Here is a 23,742-nt window from a genome sequence, read left to right as displayed (position 1 = left end):
TACCCCTTTCCAGTCTAGGAGGAAGAAAGGTATATACAACCCTACCAAAGCACATAAAAATTTCAAAAATCCAGTACAAGTAACTGAATTTCAAAATCAGGAAACAATTTATGTTCACTACAGAATCTTTAACCGGGCTGTCTTTCAATATAGTTATGATGTAGAAAAACTTTCTGGCAATTTCCATTTATAAAACTCAAACCTATCAATGCTTCCTAAGAAACAAACACAGTTTTGTTTTAGAGGCATTTTATTTAGACAACTAAAAACAATTAGATGTTCAGAAGCAGTGTACAATGAAAGAGAAATCAAACCAGTTACTTTATCATGTATTCCCCCTCTTCTTTATAACTAAAGCAAAAAAAATGGCTTTCTGCTTTAAGGGAAAAGTCAGAAAAATAGGCCAATATATTTTCCCTCTTCATAATAACATAAACAGCTACAAGAAATCTACCTGTAATAAGAGAAGTTGGATGTTGGTTTGCACATATTCATGAAAAAGACAACAGACTATCGTACTACAAGAGTATCACTTCATCCGCCTTCAGCTGATACTCTTGTGTTTTCACTTACAGGTATCACCAAGTTGGTTAGTTCCAGCACTGGAGCTAATTCATATTCCTCATTATTTACTGCTCATGTTTGCCTTAAGCAGAGAGTAACTCTGGAGGCTGATGCTTTTCTCTGTTTGTTTTAGTCCATAAGTTGTGTACATCTGCCTGATGCTCAGGCCTTAACCTCAGGAGTTGAACTATAGATGGAATCTGAATTCTCTGAAGCAATTTCTTCTAGTTCCTCTTCCGCTGTCTCTGGAAAACTGATCTTCGGCTTTGCCAGCTCACCACTATCTTCTTCTATGAAAATAAAAGCAATGATGATTATGTGAATTATAATATCACTAGCAATTTCTAGCATTTAACAAGCAAGAAGAGGACGCCGAGACTATGCCAAGCGATGAGCTACAAAACGTAAGAGGAACAGCTTTCTTAATAATTGTGGTTCTAAAAAAGTATGTCTTTTAGATTCCTACTTTTAAATCCATACTACAACTACTCTGGGATCATTAACTAAGTATTTTTATTAAAAAAACATGTCTACTTTACTAGTAAGAATCACTAAGTAGTATTATTCAGAGATTAAATATATTTACTTATAAGTTCTTTATACTGTCCTCTAGCAAATTTTGAATTAGGAGTATTCCATTCACCAAATGATCTAGGGTAAAAATTTAGGAACAGAATATATCGTACAACAAAAAAATTTAAACCAAAGAACACAGTGGATGATTTACTAGTCACGGGCTTCTCCTTGCTGTAACCATATTATATACTTTAAAATCTATAAAGACAGAAATACTGAAAAAATTAACAGTGCAAAATGATACAAAATCATGAATAAAAATTCTTACCAGGAAGCACACATTTCCAAAGGCCGTATGTTTTTCCTACCACAGTCTGCCATAGTCGCAATGTTCCATCTTCAGAACCACTAGCATAGAGTTCTCCATCAGGACTAAACCTCACACAGTGAATGGGACCAAAGTGTCCTTTGTAGGATTCTGAAAAAGAAGAGAAGGGCTTTTAGATAATTTAATTCTTAAACATGACATTTAAGTATTGATACACTAGAGAAAATATTGTCTACATTATTGGGAAGATGTGAAATTCATGAGGGCAAAGTCAAAGAACTATACCTAATTAAAAATAAAGTGATTCTCATCACACACTGGTTCATCATGTCTACCATATCTCTGTAAGATTACTCCTTTGCAATCCTAGCACATACTATGGTTTCAGACTGTCTCTAAAAAAAGAAAATGCAAAAAACTGAGGCGTCATGTCCCAATAAAAATAAAGAAAGGGAGTAAATGAAAATCCCTCTAAAATCTACAGAAAGCAGATCTAAAGTCTGTGAATTCAATCCCCATTTCCAAATCCCAAACTCACTGTCTGTTTACTAGGGAACCAATTCTTACTATGACTATAGAGAGCCACCAGATGGAGCTCTTTTACACACTCTGCCTCTTCATTTCCCAGCCATCTACTTAGAGTGCACTAGTCGTTCTGTCACAAAGAACATGAAGATACAGGATCAATGCTGATCCTATATGGAGTTTAAAGAGAAAATGTACAGATTAGTAGTGGTGTTGTTCTGTTTAAGGCACATCCTTAGTTATGAACTTTTCTCATTTACTTTCTAATGCCTTATCACCTTATCAGTTTTCAAAGCTGTTTACTAGACAAGTGATCCTGTTCTGTCTCCATGTCTATTCAACTCAAGGACACTCACACACTAGCTTCCCCCAGAGAATATCATGATCGTGTTACCATGAGTGTAAAAAATTATCATGAGAATAGAAAGAATATGAGATTTTGGAATAAGAATGTCTGGGTCCAAGGTTCAGTATTCACTAACTGTGACCTCAGATACCAGGCAAATAATTTACTTCTCTTTTTCAGAGCATAAAACATGTGGCCAAAACATTCTAAAACTTTGAAAAGTGACATTAAATAAAAACAATGGAAAAGAATCTCTTATTTCAACATCACTTATAGGGACTTCCCTCGTGGCGCAGTGGTTAAGAATCCGCCTAGCAATGCAGGGGACAGGGGTTCAATCCCTGGGCCGGGAGATCACACAGGCTGTGGAGCAACTAAGCCTGTGTACCACAACTACTGAGCCTGCACTCTAGAGCCATAAGCCACAACTACTGAGCTCAAGTGCCACAACTACTGAAGCCTGCGTGCCCTAGAGCCCACACGCTGCAACTACTGAGCCCGTGCTCCGCAACAAGAAAAGCCACTGCAATGAGAAGGCCGCACACCACAACGAAGAGTAGCCCCTGCTCACCGCAACTAGAGAAAGCCCATACACAGCAACGAAGACCCAATGCAGCCAAAAATAAATAAAATTTTAAAAGTCACTTACATTCAAACAATAAAGGATGAACCATAAACAATTAAAATAGATTCTATTTAGTCTATTCACCAAGGTTTGATTTACCCAACCCAAATCCATCAGTTTTCCCAAAGAAACAAAACATAAAATTGTCTTTTATTCTTTGTGTATAATTCTAACAAGTTTAAGTTCATTGGACGGTAAAGCAAGACAGCTAAAAGCAAAGTAGCAGCTAAAAAATTGGCTGAGGTGTTAATCACTGAAACCTAACATTTCATCAAGGTACCTACATTTTAAGAAAAAGAGGACAACTCACCTAATTCTTCTCCACTATTATAATCATACTTATAAAGTTTAAAATCTTCACCCCCTGCAACAAGAAATTCTTTCTCAGGATGAAGAGATGCAGAATTGATGGTTGCAGGAGCTTCAAAAGACTTAATTGGGTCCAAACTAGAAAAAAAATTTAGATAATATTTATAAATTTTTATTAGTTAATAAATAAGGAAACAATTATACATTTAAACTGTTCCTAAACTCTGAAACTCAAGGAATAATCCAATATTCATTTAGTCAAACACAGTGATGTTAAAAAAAAAACCCTCTAGGTGTGCAAAAAAGGGAACTCTCCTACACTGTTGGTGGGAATGTAACTTGGTGCAGTCACTATGGAAAACAGTGTGGCGATTCCTTAAAAAACTAAACATACAGTTGCCATATGATTCAGCAACCTCACTCCTGGGCATATGTCCAGACAAAACTATAATTCAGAAAGCTACATGCACCCCTATGTTCATAGCAGCACTAGTCACAATAGCCAAGACATGGAAACAACCTAAATGCCCATCGACAGATGAATGGATAAAGAAGATGTGGTACATATATACAGTGCAATACTACTCAGCCATACAAAAGAATGAAATGATGCTATTTGCAGCTACATGGATGGACCTACAGATTATCATACTAAGTAAGTCAGAAAGAGAAAGACAAATACCATATGATATCGCTTACATATGGAATCTACAATATGACACAAATGAAATTACGAAACAGAAACAGACTCACAGACACAACACAGACTGGTGGCTGTGGGGCGGGGAGGAAGGGATGGAGTGGGAGTCTGGGATTAGCAGATGCAAATTATTATATAGAGAATGGATAGCAACAAGGTCCTACTGTAGAGCACAGGGGACTATATTCAATATTCTGTGATAAACCATCATGGAAAAGACTATAAACAAAGAATGTATGTATATGTATAACTGAATCACTTTGCTATACAGCAGAAATTAACGCAACCTTGTAAATCAACTACACTTCAATTTAAAAAAAAAGAGTAAAAACACCTTTAAAAACCCCTCTAAATAATATTAGCAAAAAAATAAAAAATTCAGAAGGATACTATGCCCAAGTGAAGTTCATCTGCAAAATACAAAGATACTTCCACAGAGGGATATCCACACTTTGTGCAGTGAATGCCTTCCTGAAAATGACTGGGCTGGCTAATTAAAACAGTATGGCTAATATACTGGGACTTTTGCTTTGAAAAAAATTTAATTCTGCATTGTCTGATTTTTCTAGGACAAGCATACATTGTATTTGTAAATAGAAAAGTTTTTACAGTAAGTAATTAATATAAAGGATTATTTGTATATTATTTTCAACTGCTGAGAATTTATAAGTTTCTGCAACAGGAAAAACCTTTAATACTGTGAAATACAGAACTGCTAAAAATGGATCAGTTTTTAACTATCAGGCTATAAAACAATAACTAAATCCGAGACTACAGCTACATAACAAAAATCAATGCATAACAGTAGCATCACCTGAATATCAATGAGTTTGGACATCGGCTCTTTTCCAGTCTAACCCTAAAAATCCTGAAAGGTTTCCAACACACAACGTTAGAGTCCTTCAGCTCCGAAATGTTGCCATCCTATTCCCACATCACACACTACAAAGCATGAAAATTAAGGCTGACTTACGCAGGATCACTGAATAGCAACTTTCTGACTTAAATGTTAGAATATATTAACAGGCCAGCAAACCTCCACCACCAACATTTCAGGCAACGTTCTACAGCAGGGCTGCACGCTGCCCAAATCCAGAAACAATGAACGTAGTTGTATCATTTAATGGTTCTGAGCAATAACATTATTATTATCAATAACATTACTATTATTATCAATTCACTGAGTGTGTATGAACTCTTTTACATTCTTAATTGCTCATGTCCATTATAACTGCCTTCTCTTTCCTTCTGCCATTCAGTGAAGCTTAGCTCTGCAGATGGCCCTTTAGAGGAAAGGTTAGGACTGCTGGTCAGAGTATAATGTGGTATATTCCTTATGGAAATCAAGTAAGTGGCATGTTTACTAAGAACTTTAAACACATTGCCACCCTTTGTTTTGTTTGTTTCAAACTAGTTTATTTAGGGGTTCCATTTTCACTCCTCAATAGATTTTATGTATTTCTCACATGCTTCTTCACCCATTAGTTCATCTAATTCTGAAGGGTTTACTCAGTGTCGTCTTGATCTTCACAACAAGATTTATTGACAAGTCCTGGCTTTTCTGCAAGGGCTTCATTAATTTCACTTACTTCTCCTGATAGAGGAGAACAGAGTTCACTAGCAGTTTTCACACTTTCCAAAGCACCAAACTCATCTTGTTTGTTCAACTTTGTTCCAACTTCAGGCAGACTACACTAAACAACATCTCCCAAAGCTTCCTGTGAAAAACTGCTGATCCCCACTGTTCCAACACCATGTTCTGCTGTCATGTTTCTCTGTGAATCTACCCACTGGAGAGCAGATTGCACAGCGTGTGGAAGGCACCCACCCAGGGCCGTGGCAGGCAGGGTGGGTCAGGTGACAAAGCAGCACGCAGGCTGCAGACTGCTCCAGCCATGACCTTCCTAACCTTTGAATTGATGATTCTACTTACAGGATTCTCTTGTAAAGAAACATTTAAGAGATGTACCACAAATCTCACTGCAGTGTTAAAACAGGGGAACTGATACATGATTTAGTATAACCTATGATGCAAAACACCTAGTAAAACTGTTTGCAAAGAATTTTAATGGCTAAGAGTATTTTAGAATAAAAAAAATAGGGCTTCCCTGGTGGCGCAGTGGTTAAAAGAGTCCACCTGCCGATGCAGGGGACACGGGTTCGTGCCCTGGTCCAGGAAGATCCCACATGCCACGGAGCGGCTGGGCCCATGAGCCATGGCCGCTGAGCCTGCGCGTCTGGAGCCTGTGCTCCGCAACGGGAGAGGCCACAACAGTGAGAGGCCCGCGTACAGCAAAAAATATAAAAAATAAAAGTTATATTCATTAGGGTACTAGTAACTAAAGAAAAAAACCCACAGTAATACACACACACGAAGAAAAAAGACTAGCAAAAAATATAGCTATCACGAACCTTCTGGCTGTAGGACTGTAGGTTTTTAAAAATTATATTTTCTAAGTTTTCAACGTCAGCATTTAATACATTTACAGTCACAAAAATTAAGTCTGTTTTTTAAAAAATCATTAGGTCTATACCATACTTGGAAGCAGAAAAAAAAAATCACTAATTTCTCTGAAATTTTAAAGTGAAATAAATAGCAGAATCAAGATCACAGAGGTTTTATAGAGTAATGAACAATATAAACTACAGCACCAGTCTAGTGATCCTTTTAAGAAAAATACTGATTAAAAATTGGTGAATTTTACCATTAAATGTCCTAAATATCTGGAAATTAATTTGATTAATTCCTCTGATTAAAGTATACCAAATTCTTAAAAAACTCATTATTATTGGGTATGGAAACACTTCCCTCCATATTACATAATATAGGCCAAAATTTGCCTTTAAAAGAGTTAAATACCTTAGCATATGCCTTCCAATTTTTAAGTACCTTAAACTGCCCCTGTATTACCAGAAAAGAAAAAGAAGGTATTTCTTAGACATACCTTACTGCACTATGAAAAGCAATAGATCGTCCATAAGTTATTACCAATATCTCTCCCTCAGGAATATATTCCATACTGCTAACAGACATATTAAAATTTAGAGATTTCACTTCTGTCATAGTAGCATGATCCCAAAGGCTGAAGAAAAAAAAGAAAAAGAGGACAGTAAGGAGGTATTTACTCATTTAAGAAAAACGCTTACAGCTTAAATTACATCTGCAGGTTAACCAATGAAATAACCACAATTGTAAAACAACCTCTACTCCAACTCATAAATTACAGATGATACTGAGAAATTTTGGGATCCTATAAAACATCAAATTATTTGGTAGCTTGTTGATGAAATCAAAACTAATACTTTAAATATACTTCCCAAATGATTCAGCAAAACTGTGCTATTAAGACACTCCTAATCTAATCAATTTCAGCGTTGCTCTAAATAATGGTTCTTACACTTGATTTTTGTGAGTCTGATAATTATCTTTCCACAGAAAAATACATTAGGTGTCAGCTCACAAAACTGTGTACAGAATTTCAGGGGTTTACTGACACCCTGTGGCCAGTCTGCCCACTGACCCAGGTTAAGAGCATCTGCGTATAAAGGTGTCAGTAGTCTTAATTGTCTTGTGAATTCTGCTCTATGTTTATAACAGTAAATGGATAGCTTCGGAAAAATGTGACCCCTGCGCAGCCAAAGTTGTAATGTTCAGACACAATTCTTCCTACATAGTAGTTATAAAAAACTTTCAAATATAAGCTCTAAGGTCAAATATTTTTCAAACTTTAAATTATTAAAGAAAAATTACTTACCGAACAGTTTTATCATCAGCTGAAAGGATCTGTTTATCCTCACTGCACCACAGAGCCTTTTTAATACCAGAGGTATGACCACTGATTTCCTTAGGGTCTTAAGATAAAACAATTTAAAATACATTTGTTAATATTTGATTTTTAAAACTAAGCAATATTTGAACAACTATGTAAAAAGAAAAGAAATACTATGTTTTAAATTAGACTGCAACTTTTCAAAGCACCACAATTTAAACTTGATGTTTACCTAGGATACATTTAGTTTTTCCATACTGAAACAAAAATTTATCTGCGTGATAAGGAACCCAAGAACTATACATGTAGATGGGACTGAATACACCACTCCCTCCAGCTTACTTTTCTGCTTTTGAAAGCACTGTCGTACTTCAGTGAAATAAAAGAATAACTAAGGTGGCATAATTTAATAAGAATATGGACCCAGGAACAAGACAGCCTGAGCTAATTCTAGTGCTAACACTAATGCTAGGACCCTCTTCCAAGCCACTGTTGGCAGAGAAAAGCATCAAAAAGGTGGGAACCGGTCTCTGTTCGAGACTTTCCAAAGACTTAAAAAACAAAAACAAAACCACTTGTTATCTCTGGGCAAAAGGAGAAGTTTGAGGCAATAACATTCAACACAATTTTGACTTTGGGCAAGTCACAACCTTTTGAAGACTACATTTCTTCACTTGGAAACTGGATTAACAATAGTTACTATACCCTGGATTTGAGTATAAGAATCAAATGAGAATATACATTCAAAGTTTCGTTTTTTGCCTTTTTTTTCCTTTTAAAAAAAATACAGAGTTACTAGAGGTATTTCACATTAAATTCCCCCAAGCGACAATATCTCTATTCCCAAAGTTCTGTGTGTGGGAATTTGGAGGCTGGCCAGTGGTGGATATGTCCAAAGAGACAACACTACACAGTACTATGATCCCAACTTACTCTTTGGCTGCATGATGTTTGAGTGGATAGCAAGAGCTGAATGCAAAACACAGACAGACACTGCTACCAAGACACAGATGAAAACCATGCACACGTTACAGCAGCCATCATCTAAAGTTTCTAATCGGGTTTCTGACAGACAGTAAAAGCTCAGTTAATTGCTCTTCTTTCCAATGCAAGACAGTGGAAGAGCCACTTTCAAAAGGCAGCTTTGAGAAAGGTAAAAGACGACGGAAGTTGTCTACCTGAGCCCTGAACTATCTTGCTGAGTCAGACAGATACACTGATTCAGTGAGGTCAGAGTAGTTTGCTATGTTTTGGCATAAAGTTATTAGACAGAATGAAGAGAAAAATTACCAGGTGCCAAAGGACAATAATCCACAAAGGTAGTTTGTTTCCTCACCTTAGAAGTACTTTTAGAAAAAATATTTCAAGAACAACTGTTTAATTTCCAATGTAGCTTTGACTTTCTTACAAACTTCAAAAATTTATTGACTTATGAATAAACAGTAGTACCCAAGATACAAAATTTAAGACCCTAACTAATATATAATAAATAAAACAAAATTCTTTTGTCATATTTTGGTAACTTTTAACATACATAGTATGTGACTAGAAAAGCACTGAAATACTACAAAATAGAGGTGAATATCTGACTAGGGAAGAAAAGGTATATCTTACAACTTCTGTGCAATGAGAGAATTCATAAAGGAAATGATAGGTTTTACCACCCAATTTTTAAAAATGTGCATACCATAAACCTTACTGACAAAATTTAAAAGCAAATGACTACTGAGAATACAATAAAGAAACTTTAAAACGAGTAATAAAAAGATGTACAGGTGCTTGGTTCACAGAAGAAGTACATTAAAATGGTATTCAACAGTATTTTAATCTCATGAATAATTTTTCAAGTGCACATTAATAAGACAATCATTTCTCTTCTATTAAATTGGCAAAGATAAAGCTAGTTATCAGTGTTTGCTAGAACAGGTTAGTTATAGATACATTTTTATACTTCACTGGAGGGCCCTTTGGTAGTATCTATCAATGGCTTCCAAGCATACCTCCTTTTTGTCCCAACAATTCTATTTCTATGTAGGTATCCTACAGAAACAATTGTGGAAGTATATGCAACTATAAGGATGTTAAGCACAACACTGCTTATAATCTTGAAAATTTGTAAATAACCAAATAAGCCATAATAGGAGATTGGCTAGTTCACTTACCCACAGAATAGAGAGCCACACAGTCATTAGAAAGAATGAATAGAATATTTAAAGACATGAAAAAACTATTATTACAGATTTTTAAAATTCTTCTGAATAGCTAATATACCTGTGTGGTTCAAAAGTCTAAGTATGTATACACACTGAGAATTCTTACCCTTCTCACCTTCTACAGATAATAATCACTCCTTCTAACCAAAAGGTAGTTAACACTGTTACACACCTTTTTAGACTCAGTATCATAACAAAAATTTACCATGATAATTTTTTAAATTGTAGGAAGGCTATACAAGCACAATGTAGTAAATAAATTAATATTTCAAAAGATACCTGCATTAAAAAAAGAACTGGAAAAACATGAACCAAAAGCTAAAGATGTTATCAGCAATTAATAATACTGGATGATGGACTATATTTTAATTTTTTTCTTTGTGATTATCTTTATTTTCCTAATTTGAGTACTAAATATGAATTCCTTTAATCAGGAAAAGTTACTTAAATTAAAAGAAAACAAAACCACAAATACGTATAAATTACACTTACCTGCTTCAGGTTTGTTCAAGTCATATATGCGTAACAGTTTATCCTGTCCCCCGGTTAACAAGTAATTACTATCCTGAAAACACACATAAGTAAGATCTTACTAGATTAACCATTTTAAAAGCTACATCTCTTTGAAACTTCTTCAACACCAAACAGAATCCAAATAAGGCTCACAGATGTCACAAGGAGATGCATACAGACCAATTACTCCTGAGAAAATACTGCAGAGCATTTATCTTTCTCAAGCCCTGTAAGCTTCCCAGTTCAAATGTCATACCACCTCCACATGGCTTCTCTTAGCGGCCCTGATCCGGCTGCCTACTGAGGAGTACATCTGTGATGATCTCAAATTTATCCTCTCCCTTTTTGAAAGTGGCTGGGAAACATTATTTGGGCTTTTCAGATGTTTGTTGCTATTGCTGAAGTATTGATACAAGAGTTCCAGGGTTCTTAAAAGCCTCATAGGATCAACTAAGAAGAAATACTCATTGAGTTGAACAACAAAGGGATCAGGGGACCCACCCTCCACACAGTCGAAATCCACGTATAAGTTATAGTCAGCCCTCTATACATGTGGTTCCTCCCACATGCAGTTCCTCCACATGTGCAGATTCCACAACTGTGGACCATGGGATACTGCAGTATGCAGTATTTATCAGTGAAAAAATCCATGTTAAGTGGACCTAGACAGTTTAAACCTGTGTTATTCAAGAGTCAACTGTAAAGGTGTACAGTTTAATCTACAGTCAAATCAAATATAAGCCAATATACACCAAATATTCCCCCAGAAAACCAAATATACAAACCAATCAAATATAAAACCATTGTCATATCCTATAATAACAGCAATTTAACTTCCTAAAACAAATTACATTTCTGATACCTGCGTAAAATCCACAGTCTTGACAATGTGTTTATGAGCCAGGGTCATCAATTCATCTCCTGAGACAGCATCCCACACTTTGCTAAAAATAAAAAGTAAAATTAAAAGATAAACATGTGGTAATTTTGACAATTAATTACCAAATAAGTTAGATATTTGAAATGTTATATAACTACATGATAAGGTAAAAACAATATAACAATCTAATTTTGACAATGGAAAATATCAAATTTTAAGTAAACAAGTTTCATGAAGCAATCCATTCTTACTTTCATTTTAGCCTGTAGCCATAATATCCTTTTAGCAAGACTGTAAACATTTTAACCAGTTCAGTTTCACCTTTCCAATATTTTTTCTCTATTCTTTACTCTCGTGTACATGAGAAACAAGAAATGAAAAACAAGAAGTCCTCTAAAAGAATTTTACAGGAGAATGAAAAGCCTTGACAGAAGTTACATGAAATTTTAAAACAAGACAGTAGAGAAGAAAATATTCTCCCCATCTCTTCCTCAAAGTTGACTCTTAAATTCTCAAATCCTAGTCCAATTAACTTCCACACAAAGTAACAGCCTTTGATTATATAATGCTAATGTTGAGAAGATTTTAAATCTCTCAACTGTTATTTTCCCTAACCCAACCCAAAATATGTATGTGATTACACACACATACGTATGTGTGTGTATACGTTGGAGGATAATGATGAAATAATAGTTCATAAAAATACTGTAAGGGGTTCCCCAAATAAAAAAGCTTCAACAGTAAAGAAGGAGAAAAAAAAACAATTCATTTTAGGTCAGAAGAGGTCATTGAAAAATAAACAAGAAAACTTTCCACGCAGGAAAAGAAACTGTTATGAGGAACAAGCTACGCTCCCTAAAGATTTCCATTTTAATGTAATTGACAGTTATTTTTAGGAAAAAAGTGAACAATGAAATAGTGGAGAAAGAAAAACAGAGAAAAGCAAGGAGTATCTTTTCTTCATTTATTCATTAAACACACAATAAATATATCAAGTATGTCACTCTAGACTCAGTACTAGGGCACAAAAGGGAGAAAAAAAATGATCCCAAAGAAAGTTCCTGCCTTAGTAGAGCATTAGCTTTAGCTGAGATGAAAAAAAAATCCATTAAATAATACATTTAAGAAATATAATTAAATGACAAACACACATGACTATAGAAACACAAAAAACACACCACTAATTATGCCAGAAAGTCCAGAAACTCTAAGCATCAAAACCTGTAGCCTTAAAGAGCACGTAGAAATACGTCAGGGGAAAAAAAAGGTAAAGGCCATTGTAGATAAGCATTAATAGCATGTGCAACGGTAAAGAAACATGAACCATCTAACAGGAATAAATGCTGATGATACAATAGAAACCTTGCAAATTATATACTTGAGTCATGAGTAGCTGAGTAAATATGTTCTGAGAGAAACAATGTCAACTATGAGTGGTACTGCTACTAAACTCTCAAATATTAATTTCTCTTTGCACAGGAAACCTGTTCTAATCTCCCCCGTTTCCAATTCAACTCTCTTGGTCCAACCCTACTTCCCCCACCTCATTCTGTATTATTTCTCCTAATCTAGTCACACCAGATTATAGACCACTCCTCAAACAAGCCATGTATTTTCTTCCAGGCTCCTCTGTCTCTGCTCATATTGTTCTATTAAGCATGTATTTTACATTCTCAGCTATCACAGTTCTACTCACCCTTGGTTGATCACAAATGGTATCTTTTCACTAAACCTTCTATTTATCTCGCCTCCATTAACCATTCCTTTCTGTTTTTTCCACAAAGCTCAGCTTATACTGATTACTGTGTTTAACTTTGCTTTGCTTTAACTTTTGTTTACATATGCTTACTCTTAATCACAGGGAAATCAGTGATAAGAGTTTACAAAGATTAGACTGCTGCAATAACAGAAGGTGTCAAAAGTGAAGAAAACATCAAATGTACCTGAAACCTCTATCCTGTTCATATGATGCCATGCCTCAAAGGAACTCTGGGCAATGTCTTTAGAAATACTAATTTCAAGTATATTCAATCATCTTCCCCAAACTCCTTAAAATCTTAATATGCTGCTTAGACCATGTCCATTCACTGGTGAGGAGGAAGGCACTGGAGTGACTGGAGGAGTATCATCCAGAAGCCCCACGCATCTAGTTGTTTTCCTCCTATTTAGAAACACTAGTAAAATTGAGTTCGGCACTCTCGACAGAGCATGTTCTAGTCACTTGTACTAGATCTACTTAAGCACCGTCTGGACAGAGCACAGGCATCTTCCTTACTTTTGGCACTCTCCAGATGAAGACAGTAGAGGGACTGAGAAGAGGATCAGGAGATGTAGTGCTAACATTAGCTCTATGAATTAAAAGACATAAAGAGGATGGTGTTTCAGGGACAGTGTACACATCAGCTGACTTGACTGCCCGAATTACCTCAAGTTAACATTCTAAACTGACCCACGGACCGGCTCTGCTGAATATATTTTCTCCACAAGAAATAGGAACAAAATTATCCTTTAGATAAACATGAAATTAATGAATTTTCTGAGAAACCTAAGAATGAGGGAACAAAAACAATCACCCAAAAATAATTTATACCAACTACGATTAATCAGGTAAGCTGGGGAGCTCTTTAGTTGGGTCAAGTTCCATAACAGCAGACCCCATACAAGTCATTAAAAGAGAAGAATATAATAAACAAAGAATGCACGTACTCCCACACCTCACAGACAGACACAGAGCAATTGAAGGGTAAGACTCAGCATCCATTAACCGAGTACCTACTATGTAACAGACACTATGCTAGACTCCAGGCATGTAAGTGGAGAAAGATCTCTCTGATTTGCACAAAAATCAGACTTACACTCATTTCACAGATGTGAAAACCGAAGTTTAAGAAGCATCCCATGATCAAACTGAAAATACACAGCATGGCTAGTTCATAAACTCAGGCCTGGCTAATGTAAACGCTTACATCTTTCTCACTGTATGATGGCACCTGAGAGCCTTAACTGAGGGGGGAAGAACCCAAAACTATTCCCTCTTGTTATTTAAATCTACTCAAACTTCCTTGCATGAAACCGAAAGGTTTCATGGCTTTAGCACAGAAGTTCCAAAATAACACATGATTTTGGTCTAGTAGGGGTGGTAGCTACCAGTGTTACCCTACACATGTAACACTTACATAGTTATTAGATTTTAGGCAATATTCTAAATATTAGAAACATATCAACTTATTTAATATTCACAACCAGAGGTAGGCACTATTACTATTCTCATTTTTATAGATGATGAAACTAAAAAAAAAAGAGATTAAATAAAGTTCACAAGGTCACAGAGCTATTAAAGGATGGAGCCTGGGTTCCAACACAGACAATATGGCCCCATTAAAATTAATGCTTTTGGGCTTCCCTGGTGGCGCAGTGGTTGAGAGGCCGCCTGCCGATGCAGGGGACACGGGTTCGTACCCAGTCCGGGAACATCCCACATGCCGCGGAGCGGCTGGGCCCATGAGCCATGGCCGCTGAGCCTGCGCGTCCGGAGCCTGTGCTCCGCAATGGGAGAGGCCACAACAGTGAGAGGCCCGCGTACCGCAAAACAAAAAACAAAAAACAAAAGCTTGTCTCTTTTAATGCTAATGTCTATAGTGTCTAAGATCTTGTTACATTTATTACCTAATTATATTTAACTTAAAATACCACTTTATTAACTATTAACTTACCACCAAACTGGGACCTAGTTTCAATAATGACATTTGTAAAATCCACTTACCAAATATCTGAAATCTAGAGCTTTTAATTCCAATTTTCCATCTCTGTTATAAAATCAATGACATTCATTCCCAATGACAATGCTCCTACTGGACTGGGCAAAAAACAAACTTTGGAGGAGTTAAAGGGAAAAAAAAAAAAAAAAAGCTGAACTCATGGCAGACACAAATGTCTTAGAAGCAAAACCAAGATCTATAATTTGTCCATTCTTTATCCTTCTACTTTAGAAAAATTCCTTAAGTTATTTATTTGACAAACATAAAGTACTGAACAAACCAGGGATACAAAAAAATATAAAACATGGCCCCTGGCCTCAAAAAGCAATGACACTGAAGTCAATAAGTACTGTAAGAGCCAGAAGTTTAACACAGGGAGCAGTGTGAGCAAAAAGAAGGAATGGGCACCTTCACCTTCCAACACTCCTCAAGTCTTCCTCCTCTGAGAATCACTTTTACTTCCTATTTTTCACCTCCCATAATTAACAATCAAAGGAGTCTCTGTCACATTATAAGCATACATGCTGACATCTACAGCAACATTTGACCTGAAGCTGTTGACATTACAGGACTGACATAAAACCAAGCAGTTCCTTATTTTACCAGAACTTCATACAATCACAGTAGGGCAGCGTGCAAAGCCTTACAATGGTTATTCATGAACATAATAACATCTATTCATTGAAGGCACAGAAAAAAAGTTCATACTGACATTTACAACTTTTCTTACTGCTCTCATCGTCTCAAATTTAATCCCACATAAGCATGGGATTATATCTCCCTCTCCTTATTTTAAAAATTTTATTTTTAAAAACTTACATATAGTAAAACTAACTCTAAGATATAGAGGTCTACGAGTTTCATCAAATATATAGTCATGTATCCACCACTCAATCAATCTGCCTTCATTTTTCATAATAAACTTAGTATGTTTAATTTGCTTAATGCAAAGGAGCAACAAACACATTTACAATTGCTCCCTAGTGTGAAATTCTGTTAAAAAAAAAAAAATCAACAAGACCACTTTTACTCTCCAGAGCCTCAAATCTTTAATAGAGTATTACATGTGCAACAGCCCTTGACATTGCCTTCCTTAGTTTAAGCATTTAAGTGCCTGCTAAATCACAAACACAATTAGGAACTAGAGGTACCAAAGTTATATATGACACATGTTCAGATGGGGAAAGTGGGTCACCGCAAATCACTTTAATAACATACGCAAACGCCAAAAATCAGAATAGGTAAGGTGTATTCTGGCAACAATATTAGTATAACTAGACTGTGGGGCATACGGTGTGCAGTGCCAGATGATGATAATGATGAACTAGGATGAGACCAAATTTTCAAGAGCCAACAAGTGAAATTTAACCTTTAGGTCAGTGGTTAAAGGCTGCACATCAGAATCACCTAGACCTTCAAGGAAAAGAACTGATGTTCGGGACAGCACCCCCAGACCAACTAAATCAGAATTTCTAGATACATGCATCTGAGTATTTTAAAAGCTTCTAATGTACACCCAACATCATGGACCACTGACAAAGCACAGGGAAGACAAGAGATCATGAGATGGAGAACTGACATGACGATATTTGTATCTGTGTTCACGAATACAACTGGCAGCACCAGGGAGGATGAACAGATGGGAAAGGACAAGTATTAGGGACCTAAACTAATATGGCAGTGGCCGAGGCATAACAAACAATGTGGTCAGGAAACATTCTGCTGGTAGAATCAACAAAGAAGATGATAATCTAGATGGAAGGGAAAAATCAAGAATGATTTAGATTTCAGCCTTAAAAAACTTAAAATATGAAGAATAATTGAGTTGGGGAGTTTTAAATATGTCTAACAAAAATGAGAGTGAAATTGGGCTAAAAATGTGGGGTCATTAAGCACTAGGAAGTCATAGGAGTTAATGATACCACTCAGCCAGCACATGTGGGGCAGTATTTGGAAGCATGACCATCAACATTCATTATCTGAAGTGTCTGTTAATAATGCAGATTCCTGGGTCCCAATCCAGACATGAAGAATTTAGTCATTTAAGTCTCTGAACATTGTGAGAACTATTTAAGAGAAAGAAGCAAGCAGGATCAGGGTGGAATTTTGGTGAGATCAAACACTATGTGTTCTATATGGCAGGCAGTGAGAATTCTATGAATACTTTGATTGAAGTTTTGATCATTTCAGAACACAATCCACAGACAACTCCAAAGGTGGCCATTTTTGGCGGCACTTACGCTGTGAAATCTGCAGCTGCTGTAGCTGCTTTGGTGGCGTCCTTATTTAGTGTTGCACCCCAAACAGCACCCTTATGACCCAAAAATGTTCCAATCCAGTCTCCTGTATCTCCCTGGCGTAGCATAGGTTTACCATCTAAAAGATATTTAAGAAGACATGTGATTTACAAGTTTAGATTACTTAAAATTTAAGATTCAAACATAAAATGATCATATTGAAAAACAAAGTGGAAAACTGCTTTTGTTGTCTAACTAGTCTCACTCACAGGGATCACTAAGGAACGTCCAGAAATAAATTAACTGAAGAACCGAGCTGGACACTCTCTTTGGGAAGCATTTGTAATTCGGTGAGAAGACTACTGATCTGCATCAAAACAATCTAGATTTGCGTCTTATTTTGGACAAACTTCTTAACAGTAAGTCTCAGCTTCCATTTGAAAAATGGAAATGAAAAATTCCATACAACAAACAGTATCCTATGAGATAACAGGAGTAGCAAGTTTTTGTAAACTAAGGTGTAAAACAAGGCCTGGCCTAGTTTCTGCATTCCCCGAATCCTTGAAAGATTTACGGTGTCTGCTGGCCGGGGCGTCTAAGCAAGTGCACAGTTCAGCTTCTCCAGAAATAGCAATAAAGCTAAAATGAGAGACCTTGGTTAGGGGCATTACTTAGTAAAGCCCCTCGGCGTCAGCTGAGGAAACCCTAACACTACTCCTCTCCCCATCAGCCCACCGTGGACCCTAACCTCAAAGGCTGCGAGAGCCGCAGTCCGCTCGGCAAAGGGGAGTGCTGGTCCCCACTCCCCTTCCGCCCAGTCCCAGCCGTCAGGGGCCCGATCAGCGGCCCTGCTCACCTTTGCAAGCGCTTATCAGGAAATAGCCGTAAGGCGTGATGCCACTGAAGGCCAGATCCACCACGGGCCGCGTGTGGCCCGAGCAGGTGAGTGGCGTCTGCCTCATCGCCATGGCGGCTGCGAGCCGTGCGATCCGGCGGGGGAGCCGAGGGTCGTCTGGTCTTTTCTCTCCTCCGTGGCACCGCCTCCGCCTCCTCAAGGCCCCCGCCCTGACTCTGGGGTTGGGCCGGGAAACGGGAAAAGGCCAATCCGGTGGCCCCGAGGTCAGAAAGGGGTTAGGGACGGGTCAGGGAGTCTGTGACGGACGACCGACCGCCGTCGAGGGAGGGAAAGGGAGGGAGGGAGGAGAGTAGGGGAGGGGAGAACCGCAGAATCCGCGGCCACGACCCACACCCTCTACACCGGTACAGGCAGGAAGTGACGACACCAACCACGCAGAGCGTACGCCGGAAGTGACGATCCGGCGGGAAGGCGGGTTCGCCAGGTAGAAGAGGCTTAGTGGAGCCAGAAGGACGGCAGCGCGCAGGCGCGAGATTAGCGTTCTTTGAACACGTGACGCTGGACCTGCGCCCGCTACGCACGGCGTCTGGCAGCGCTCTAGGCTCTGGATAAAAGTCCCGGTGAGCAACTTTGAGCGGTCGGTCGCGGCCTTGCTGTTCTCGGGCGCAGTTCGGGGCGGGGGTGGGGGGGCGAAAGCGAGTCCTTCTCCGCTCAGACCCTGAAGCTGGCGGCCCATGTGGATTACGCACCGAGCAGTCCAACCAGTTGGACTCTGCTTAGTATCAGAACATTTAAGCTGAACAACCAGAGTTGTTCCCAGCGGCGCCCCAAACCTGCAAACACTAAGAACTTTTTTTTCAATCTTTATTAACAATTATATAGGCACCTCCTCCGGGATTGTCTACAAGGCCTTTAAGAAAAGTACTTTCCCCAGCCACCCCTAATGCTGTGTAACATTCCTCCATTGCTAGTGTTTTAGAAGTGTTAAGTAACTTTCAAGACAGTTAAATTTAAATTACTTTTTGTTTTGAGGACTTCGGAGGACTCTAGAGCAGTGGTCCTCAAATTTTTGGATGAAATACCCACATCAATAAAACTTGAGTCCACACTCCAAGTCTATGGATAATAATTTGTAAATTACGTTCATGTTAGTGCATAGACAAAAATAGAAATACTAGAAGAATCTAAAAACTAAATATAAATAGAAACGCTGGTATTATCTTCCTGCAGGCTGCCCACTTTGGATATCGCTGCGTTGTGTGGCATCCAGAACAGTTGATGGAGTGCTCATACAAAAGCTGTACTGAGCAGGAAAGGTCTTTTCTCTGGGCAAGTTGTTTCTTTCCTTTGATGTTGGTTAGAAAGTCAATCGAAAACATCAGAGATTTTTGTGGCCTATTCACTGCTTTATCCCCCAGGCCATAATGTCTTGGCATATAACACATATTTAATCCGCACAAAAGTCTCTCAGTGTTTCCTTCTGCATCATCTTTTGGTGATAAACATGTATCTTCATTGAAGATTCAAGTCTAATTACTTGAAGGAACACTTGAACTACTTCCCCATTTTATTTCCTTAGCATTTTGTTCATTCATCTATAGTAGAGCACTTACTGTATATGTTTTCCATTATCTTTTGTTCTCTCTGTGCCAACCTCACCCTGTGGTCCAGCCCGCACACACACTCCATTCACATTTAAATTATGAGCTCCTTAATGGGAAAGGTTATGTTTTTGTCATCTTTGTACTCTTATTACCAGAAGAGTGAATGACATTTAGTGAATGCTCAACAAATGATTATTAAATAAATAGATGCATTACTGATGGAGGTAAATAAAGACACAAATTAGAACTAGTCAGTAAAATATTAATATATGTCCATTTGTTGCTTGTTGTGTGTAGGTAAGTTTTACAACTGAAAACTTCTTTGTCTAAAGAATGTATAGTTCCTACTCATTTGGATTCTGAGTTCTAAGAGTATTATTATCATGATCAATCGTGTGGGGTTCAAAGTCAGTTTAACATTAAAAGACAGATTACTTCAATTAATACGATTATCCACATTAAAAGACTAAAAAAGAAAAATGATATCAATATGTATTTCATTGTATTGTATAAAAAATTGTAGACAGAATTTAATATGCATTCATTCATGATAAAAACTTAGATACCAGAACTAGAAGGGCCCTCCTTAACTTGATAGAATATTTAAAGAAGCAGCACACATAATGATGAAACACTTAATCACCCTCTATTAGGTCAGATACAAAATGAGAATGATTACCACTATCACTCCAATACAGCATTGAACTAGATGCTTAGGTAACCCAATAAGGCATAAACGTTGCAAAGAAAATTACAAATCTGTGATTATTTAAAGATTATTTATGGAGATTACATATAAAGAAAAATATATATATATATATATTTTTTTTTTTTGCTGTACACGGGCCTCTCACTGCTGTGGCCTCTCCCGCTGCGGAGCACAGGCTCCGGACGCACAGGCTCAGCGGCCATGGCTCACGGGCCCAGCCGCGGCATGTGGGATCCTCCCGGACCGGGGCACGAACCCATGTCCCTTGCATCGGCAGGTGGACTCTGAACCACTGCGCCACCAGGGAAGCCCTACATGGCATATTTTTAAATTACATTTTATGTTTGTTGCTATGAGCTTTTTTTTTTAAATTTATATTCCACATTTAAGAGAAATCATACAGTGTCTTTCTCCATCTGACTTATTTCATTTAGCGTAATACCCTCAAGGTCCACTTACGTTGTCACAAATGGCAGGATTTCATTCTTTTTTATGGCTGAACAATTTTCCATTATATATGTGTATATATATATATATATATATATATATATATAAATTTGGCACATTTTCTTTATCCATGCATCCATCAATGGACACTTAGGTTGTTTCCATATGTTGGCTGCTTGTAAATAATGCTAAAATAAACATGGGAGGACAGATATCTCTTTGAAATACTGATTTTATTTCCTTTGGATATATACTCAGAAGTGGGACTGCTGGATGATATGGTAGTTCTGTTTTTAATTTTTTGAGGAACCTCCGTATTGTTTTCCATAGTAACTGCACCAATTTACATTTCCGACAACAGTGCATGTGGGTTCCCCTTTCTCCACACCTACACCAACACTTGTTATCTCTTCTTTTTGATAGTAGCCATTCTAACAGGTATAAAGTGATATCTCCTTGTGGTTTTGATTTGCATTTCCTTGATGATTCGTGATGTTGAATACCTTTTCATGTACCTGTGGGGCATTGTATGTCTTTGTTGGAAAAATGTCTATTCAGTTCCTCTGCACATTTTAAAATTAGATTGAGTTTTTGCTATTGAGGTTTATGGGTTCTTCATATATTTTGTTTTTAACTCCTTATCAGATACATGGTTTGCAAATATTTTCTCCCATTCATTTTGTTATTTCTTTTACTGTGCAGAAGCTTTTTAGTTTATGATTTTAGAATGAAATCCACTGCTTGTAGGGTATGAAATCTCAAATTATATTCCAAGTGAAGAGAAGGGAGACAGTTAATATGGATAATTTTGATATTGCTCCTACCTTAGTGTTTTGGACGAAAGATCAGCTGTGGTGGGTTTTTTTTTTTTAATAACATCTTTATTGGAGTATAATTGCTTTACAATGTTGTGTTTCTGTTGTACAATAAAGTGAATCAGCTGTATGTATACATATATCCCCATACCCCCTCCCTCTCGCGTCTTCCTCCCACCCTCCCTATCTCACCCCCTGTGGTGGTTTTGTGGATGGAGACAGAGATAGAAAGTGATGGAGATAGAGATAGAGACAGTTTGATGGGATAAAAAAGATCCCCTTCCTCCACCATCACTTACACTTTTCTGAGAGGAAATATTACATTGTCAGAAAGAATCCATTTGAGGCTGGCATTTTCCCTAAGTGATTCATACAGAGCAATTCCTAACTAAAGCGATGGTTCTAGTAACATGGACATGCTCAGGAAAAAGCCAGAAGGTCCATATCTAGGAATTCAAAGGTTATTTTTTCCCAAAAAAGTAGAGTCAAAGTCACATCAATATGAAGATTATACCTTCCTCATATAATGCTGGATTGTGTTGTCTTGGGAAGAAAACTCATGGAAGTGAGTTGCTTTTGTTCTTTTTTTTTTTTTTTTTGCCACACCATGCGGCATGTGGAATTTCCCTGACCAGGGATCGAACCCGTGCCCCCTGCAGTGGAAGCCTGGAGTCTTAACCACTGGACCACCAGGGAAGTCCCCTTTGTTCTTTTATAAATCAAGTGGAAAATGGTAGGAGTGCCCCACTGATGAAGAGACCAATCTGGAATCAGAGCACTCACCATCTTTGCCCCACAAAACCTCAGGGCCTCTGGCAAACTCCTCTGTCCCTCTGGGAAACCTCAGGCCCAGGAAAACCCCATCACCTTGTGAACAAAGCCTGTGTGTTTAACCGCACACAAGAACGTGGCTCCTTTCTCAAGTGGCGAGAAGTTGAATTTCCCTGAGAAAATGGGTGGAGACCCTTGATGGTGGAGGCTTGAGCAATGTCTGCAGGAAGAGGGTTAGAGTTTGGGGAGATAGAGTTCAGAAACAAAGGACAACAATCTGAAGCCCTGAGGCTTTCCCTCTTAGAGAAAGAATTAGGTAAAGCCACAACTTCTAGGTTTTTATACTTTGTAGTGATTGGAAATGCTTATTTAACTCTTCTATAAAAAGAGCTGCTGAAACGGCCATTGTAGCTCAGTGTTTATTTAGTCTAGAATATAGAGTGGTGGCCCTTAGAATGAGGGTCAGGCCAAATTAGGGCTGAGGGTGCACTTTTTTACCCAACGTGGCCCTCTAGGGTCAAGTCAGGAGATAGATACTACACAAGTTATTTGAGTAGAAAGAGCTTAATATAAGGAATAGTCATATAGATATAAAGGTGATAACAACTAAATGAGTAAAAAGAGAACTCTAAGGAGTCGTGGAAATAGCAACTTCTGGAAGCATGTACCATCCCTAGGCCTGAAGGAGCAAAGGGAACAAAGAGAAAAACTTAGAAATTTAGAGAGGGGTCCCTGGGGTGCTGAAACCCAGACCTCTGAGGAGGAGACACCGGATTGTTGGCCGCTGGTGTCTGTGCGGGGGTGGGGTAGGGATGAGGCTGGTTCTACAAGTGCTGAAAAAATTGCAAATTGGAGTCAGTGGTGGCTACAGATAAGGCATGATGTCTACAGGGGTGAAAAATGTGTGGCCTAAGCGATTTTCAGTAGAACCCCTGTCAGACAGGGGGCCACCAAAAAGGCAAACCGGCAAGAGCAAATCCCTCTTCTTTCCCAGTGTTTCAGTTTTCCTCTCATGCCCCTGCTGGAAGAACCTAGTGGAGGAAAGATGTGATTTGTAATCTGGGTCCCAAGGTCACCAAAGGAGAGAATTAAAGGGTGGGGTGGAGCTGAGAGACATTATCTGGCCCAACAGGCAAACAAAATATATCTAAGTGTGTTTGTGTCATTGGTGATGAATCTAAAGGGAAATTGTAGCTGCTGCTTTTATTTTTTTAAATAAATTTATTAATTTTATTTATTTATTTTTGGCTGTGTTG

The 23,742-nt window shown here is 37.8% G+C and overlaps 1 protein-coding gene, 1 long non-coding RNA gene and 1 other non-coding gene across 4 annotated transcripts in view; 1 reads left to right on the top strand and 2 right to left on the bottom strand.

Annotated features, from left to right (window-relative positions):
- Nucleotides 1-232: 232 nt before the first annotated feature.
- On the bottom strand, nt 233-18,578 carry STRAP (serine/threonine kinase receptor associated protein). Of its 2 annotated transcripts, none has more exons than XM_067695791.1 (9): nt 18,141-18,578; nt 17,288-17,423; nt 11,272-11,353; nt 10,389-10,461; nt 7,669-7,765; nt 6,859-6,996; nt 3,215-3,351; nt 1,409-1,558; nt 233-851 (listed from the first exon to the last, which is right to left on the bottom strand). In XM_067695791.1, the coding sequence occupies exons 1-9, from the start codon at nt 18,250-18,252 to the stop codon at nt 727-729; spliced, it is 1,050 nt and encodes a 349-aa protein (XP_067551892.1). In that variant the 5' UTR covers nt 18,253-18,578; the 3' UTR covers nt 233-726. The 2 variants fall into 2 exon arrangements, with proteins under 2 accessions (XP_067551892.1, XP_067551891.1); XM_067695790.1 differs by having other exon boundaries at nt 233-854; nt 18,141-18,577.
- Nucleotides 8,535-8,718, bottom strand: LOC137203050 (small nucleolar RNA SNORA23). Its single transcript, XR_010932880.1, has one exon. It is a non-coding gene; the product is annotated as a small nucleolar RNA SNORA23 (small nucleolar RNA).
- Nucleotides 18,579-18,589: 11 nt separating the features above from the next.
- LOC137201679 (uncharacterized) overlaps nt 18,590-23,742 on the top strand; it is a 38,857-nt gene continuing 33,704 nt past the window's right edge. Inside the window, exon 1 of the long non-coding RNA XR_010932278.1 lies at nt 18,590-18,760. This is a non-coding gene — a long non-coding RNA (uncharacterized lncRNA). The remainder of the gene's footprint in view (nt 18,761-23,742) is intronic.

This window comes from Pseudorca crassidens, chromosome 11 (assembly GCF_039906515.1).
Source record: "Pseudorca crassidens isolate mPseCra1 chromosome 11, mPseCra1.hap1, whole genome shotgun sequence".
NCBI classification, from domain to species: domain Eukaryota; kingdom Metazoa; phylum Chordata; class Mammalia; order Artiodactyla; family Delphinidae; genus Pseudorca; species Pseudorca crassidens.
Note: the sequence above shows the minus strand (reverse complement) of the source record. Positions and strands in the feature narration are given on the sequence as shown.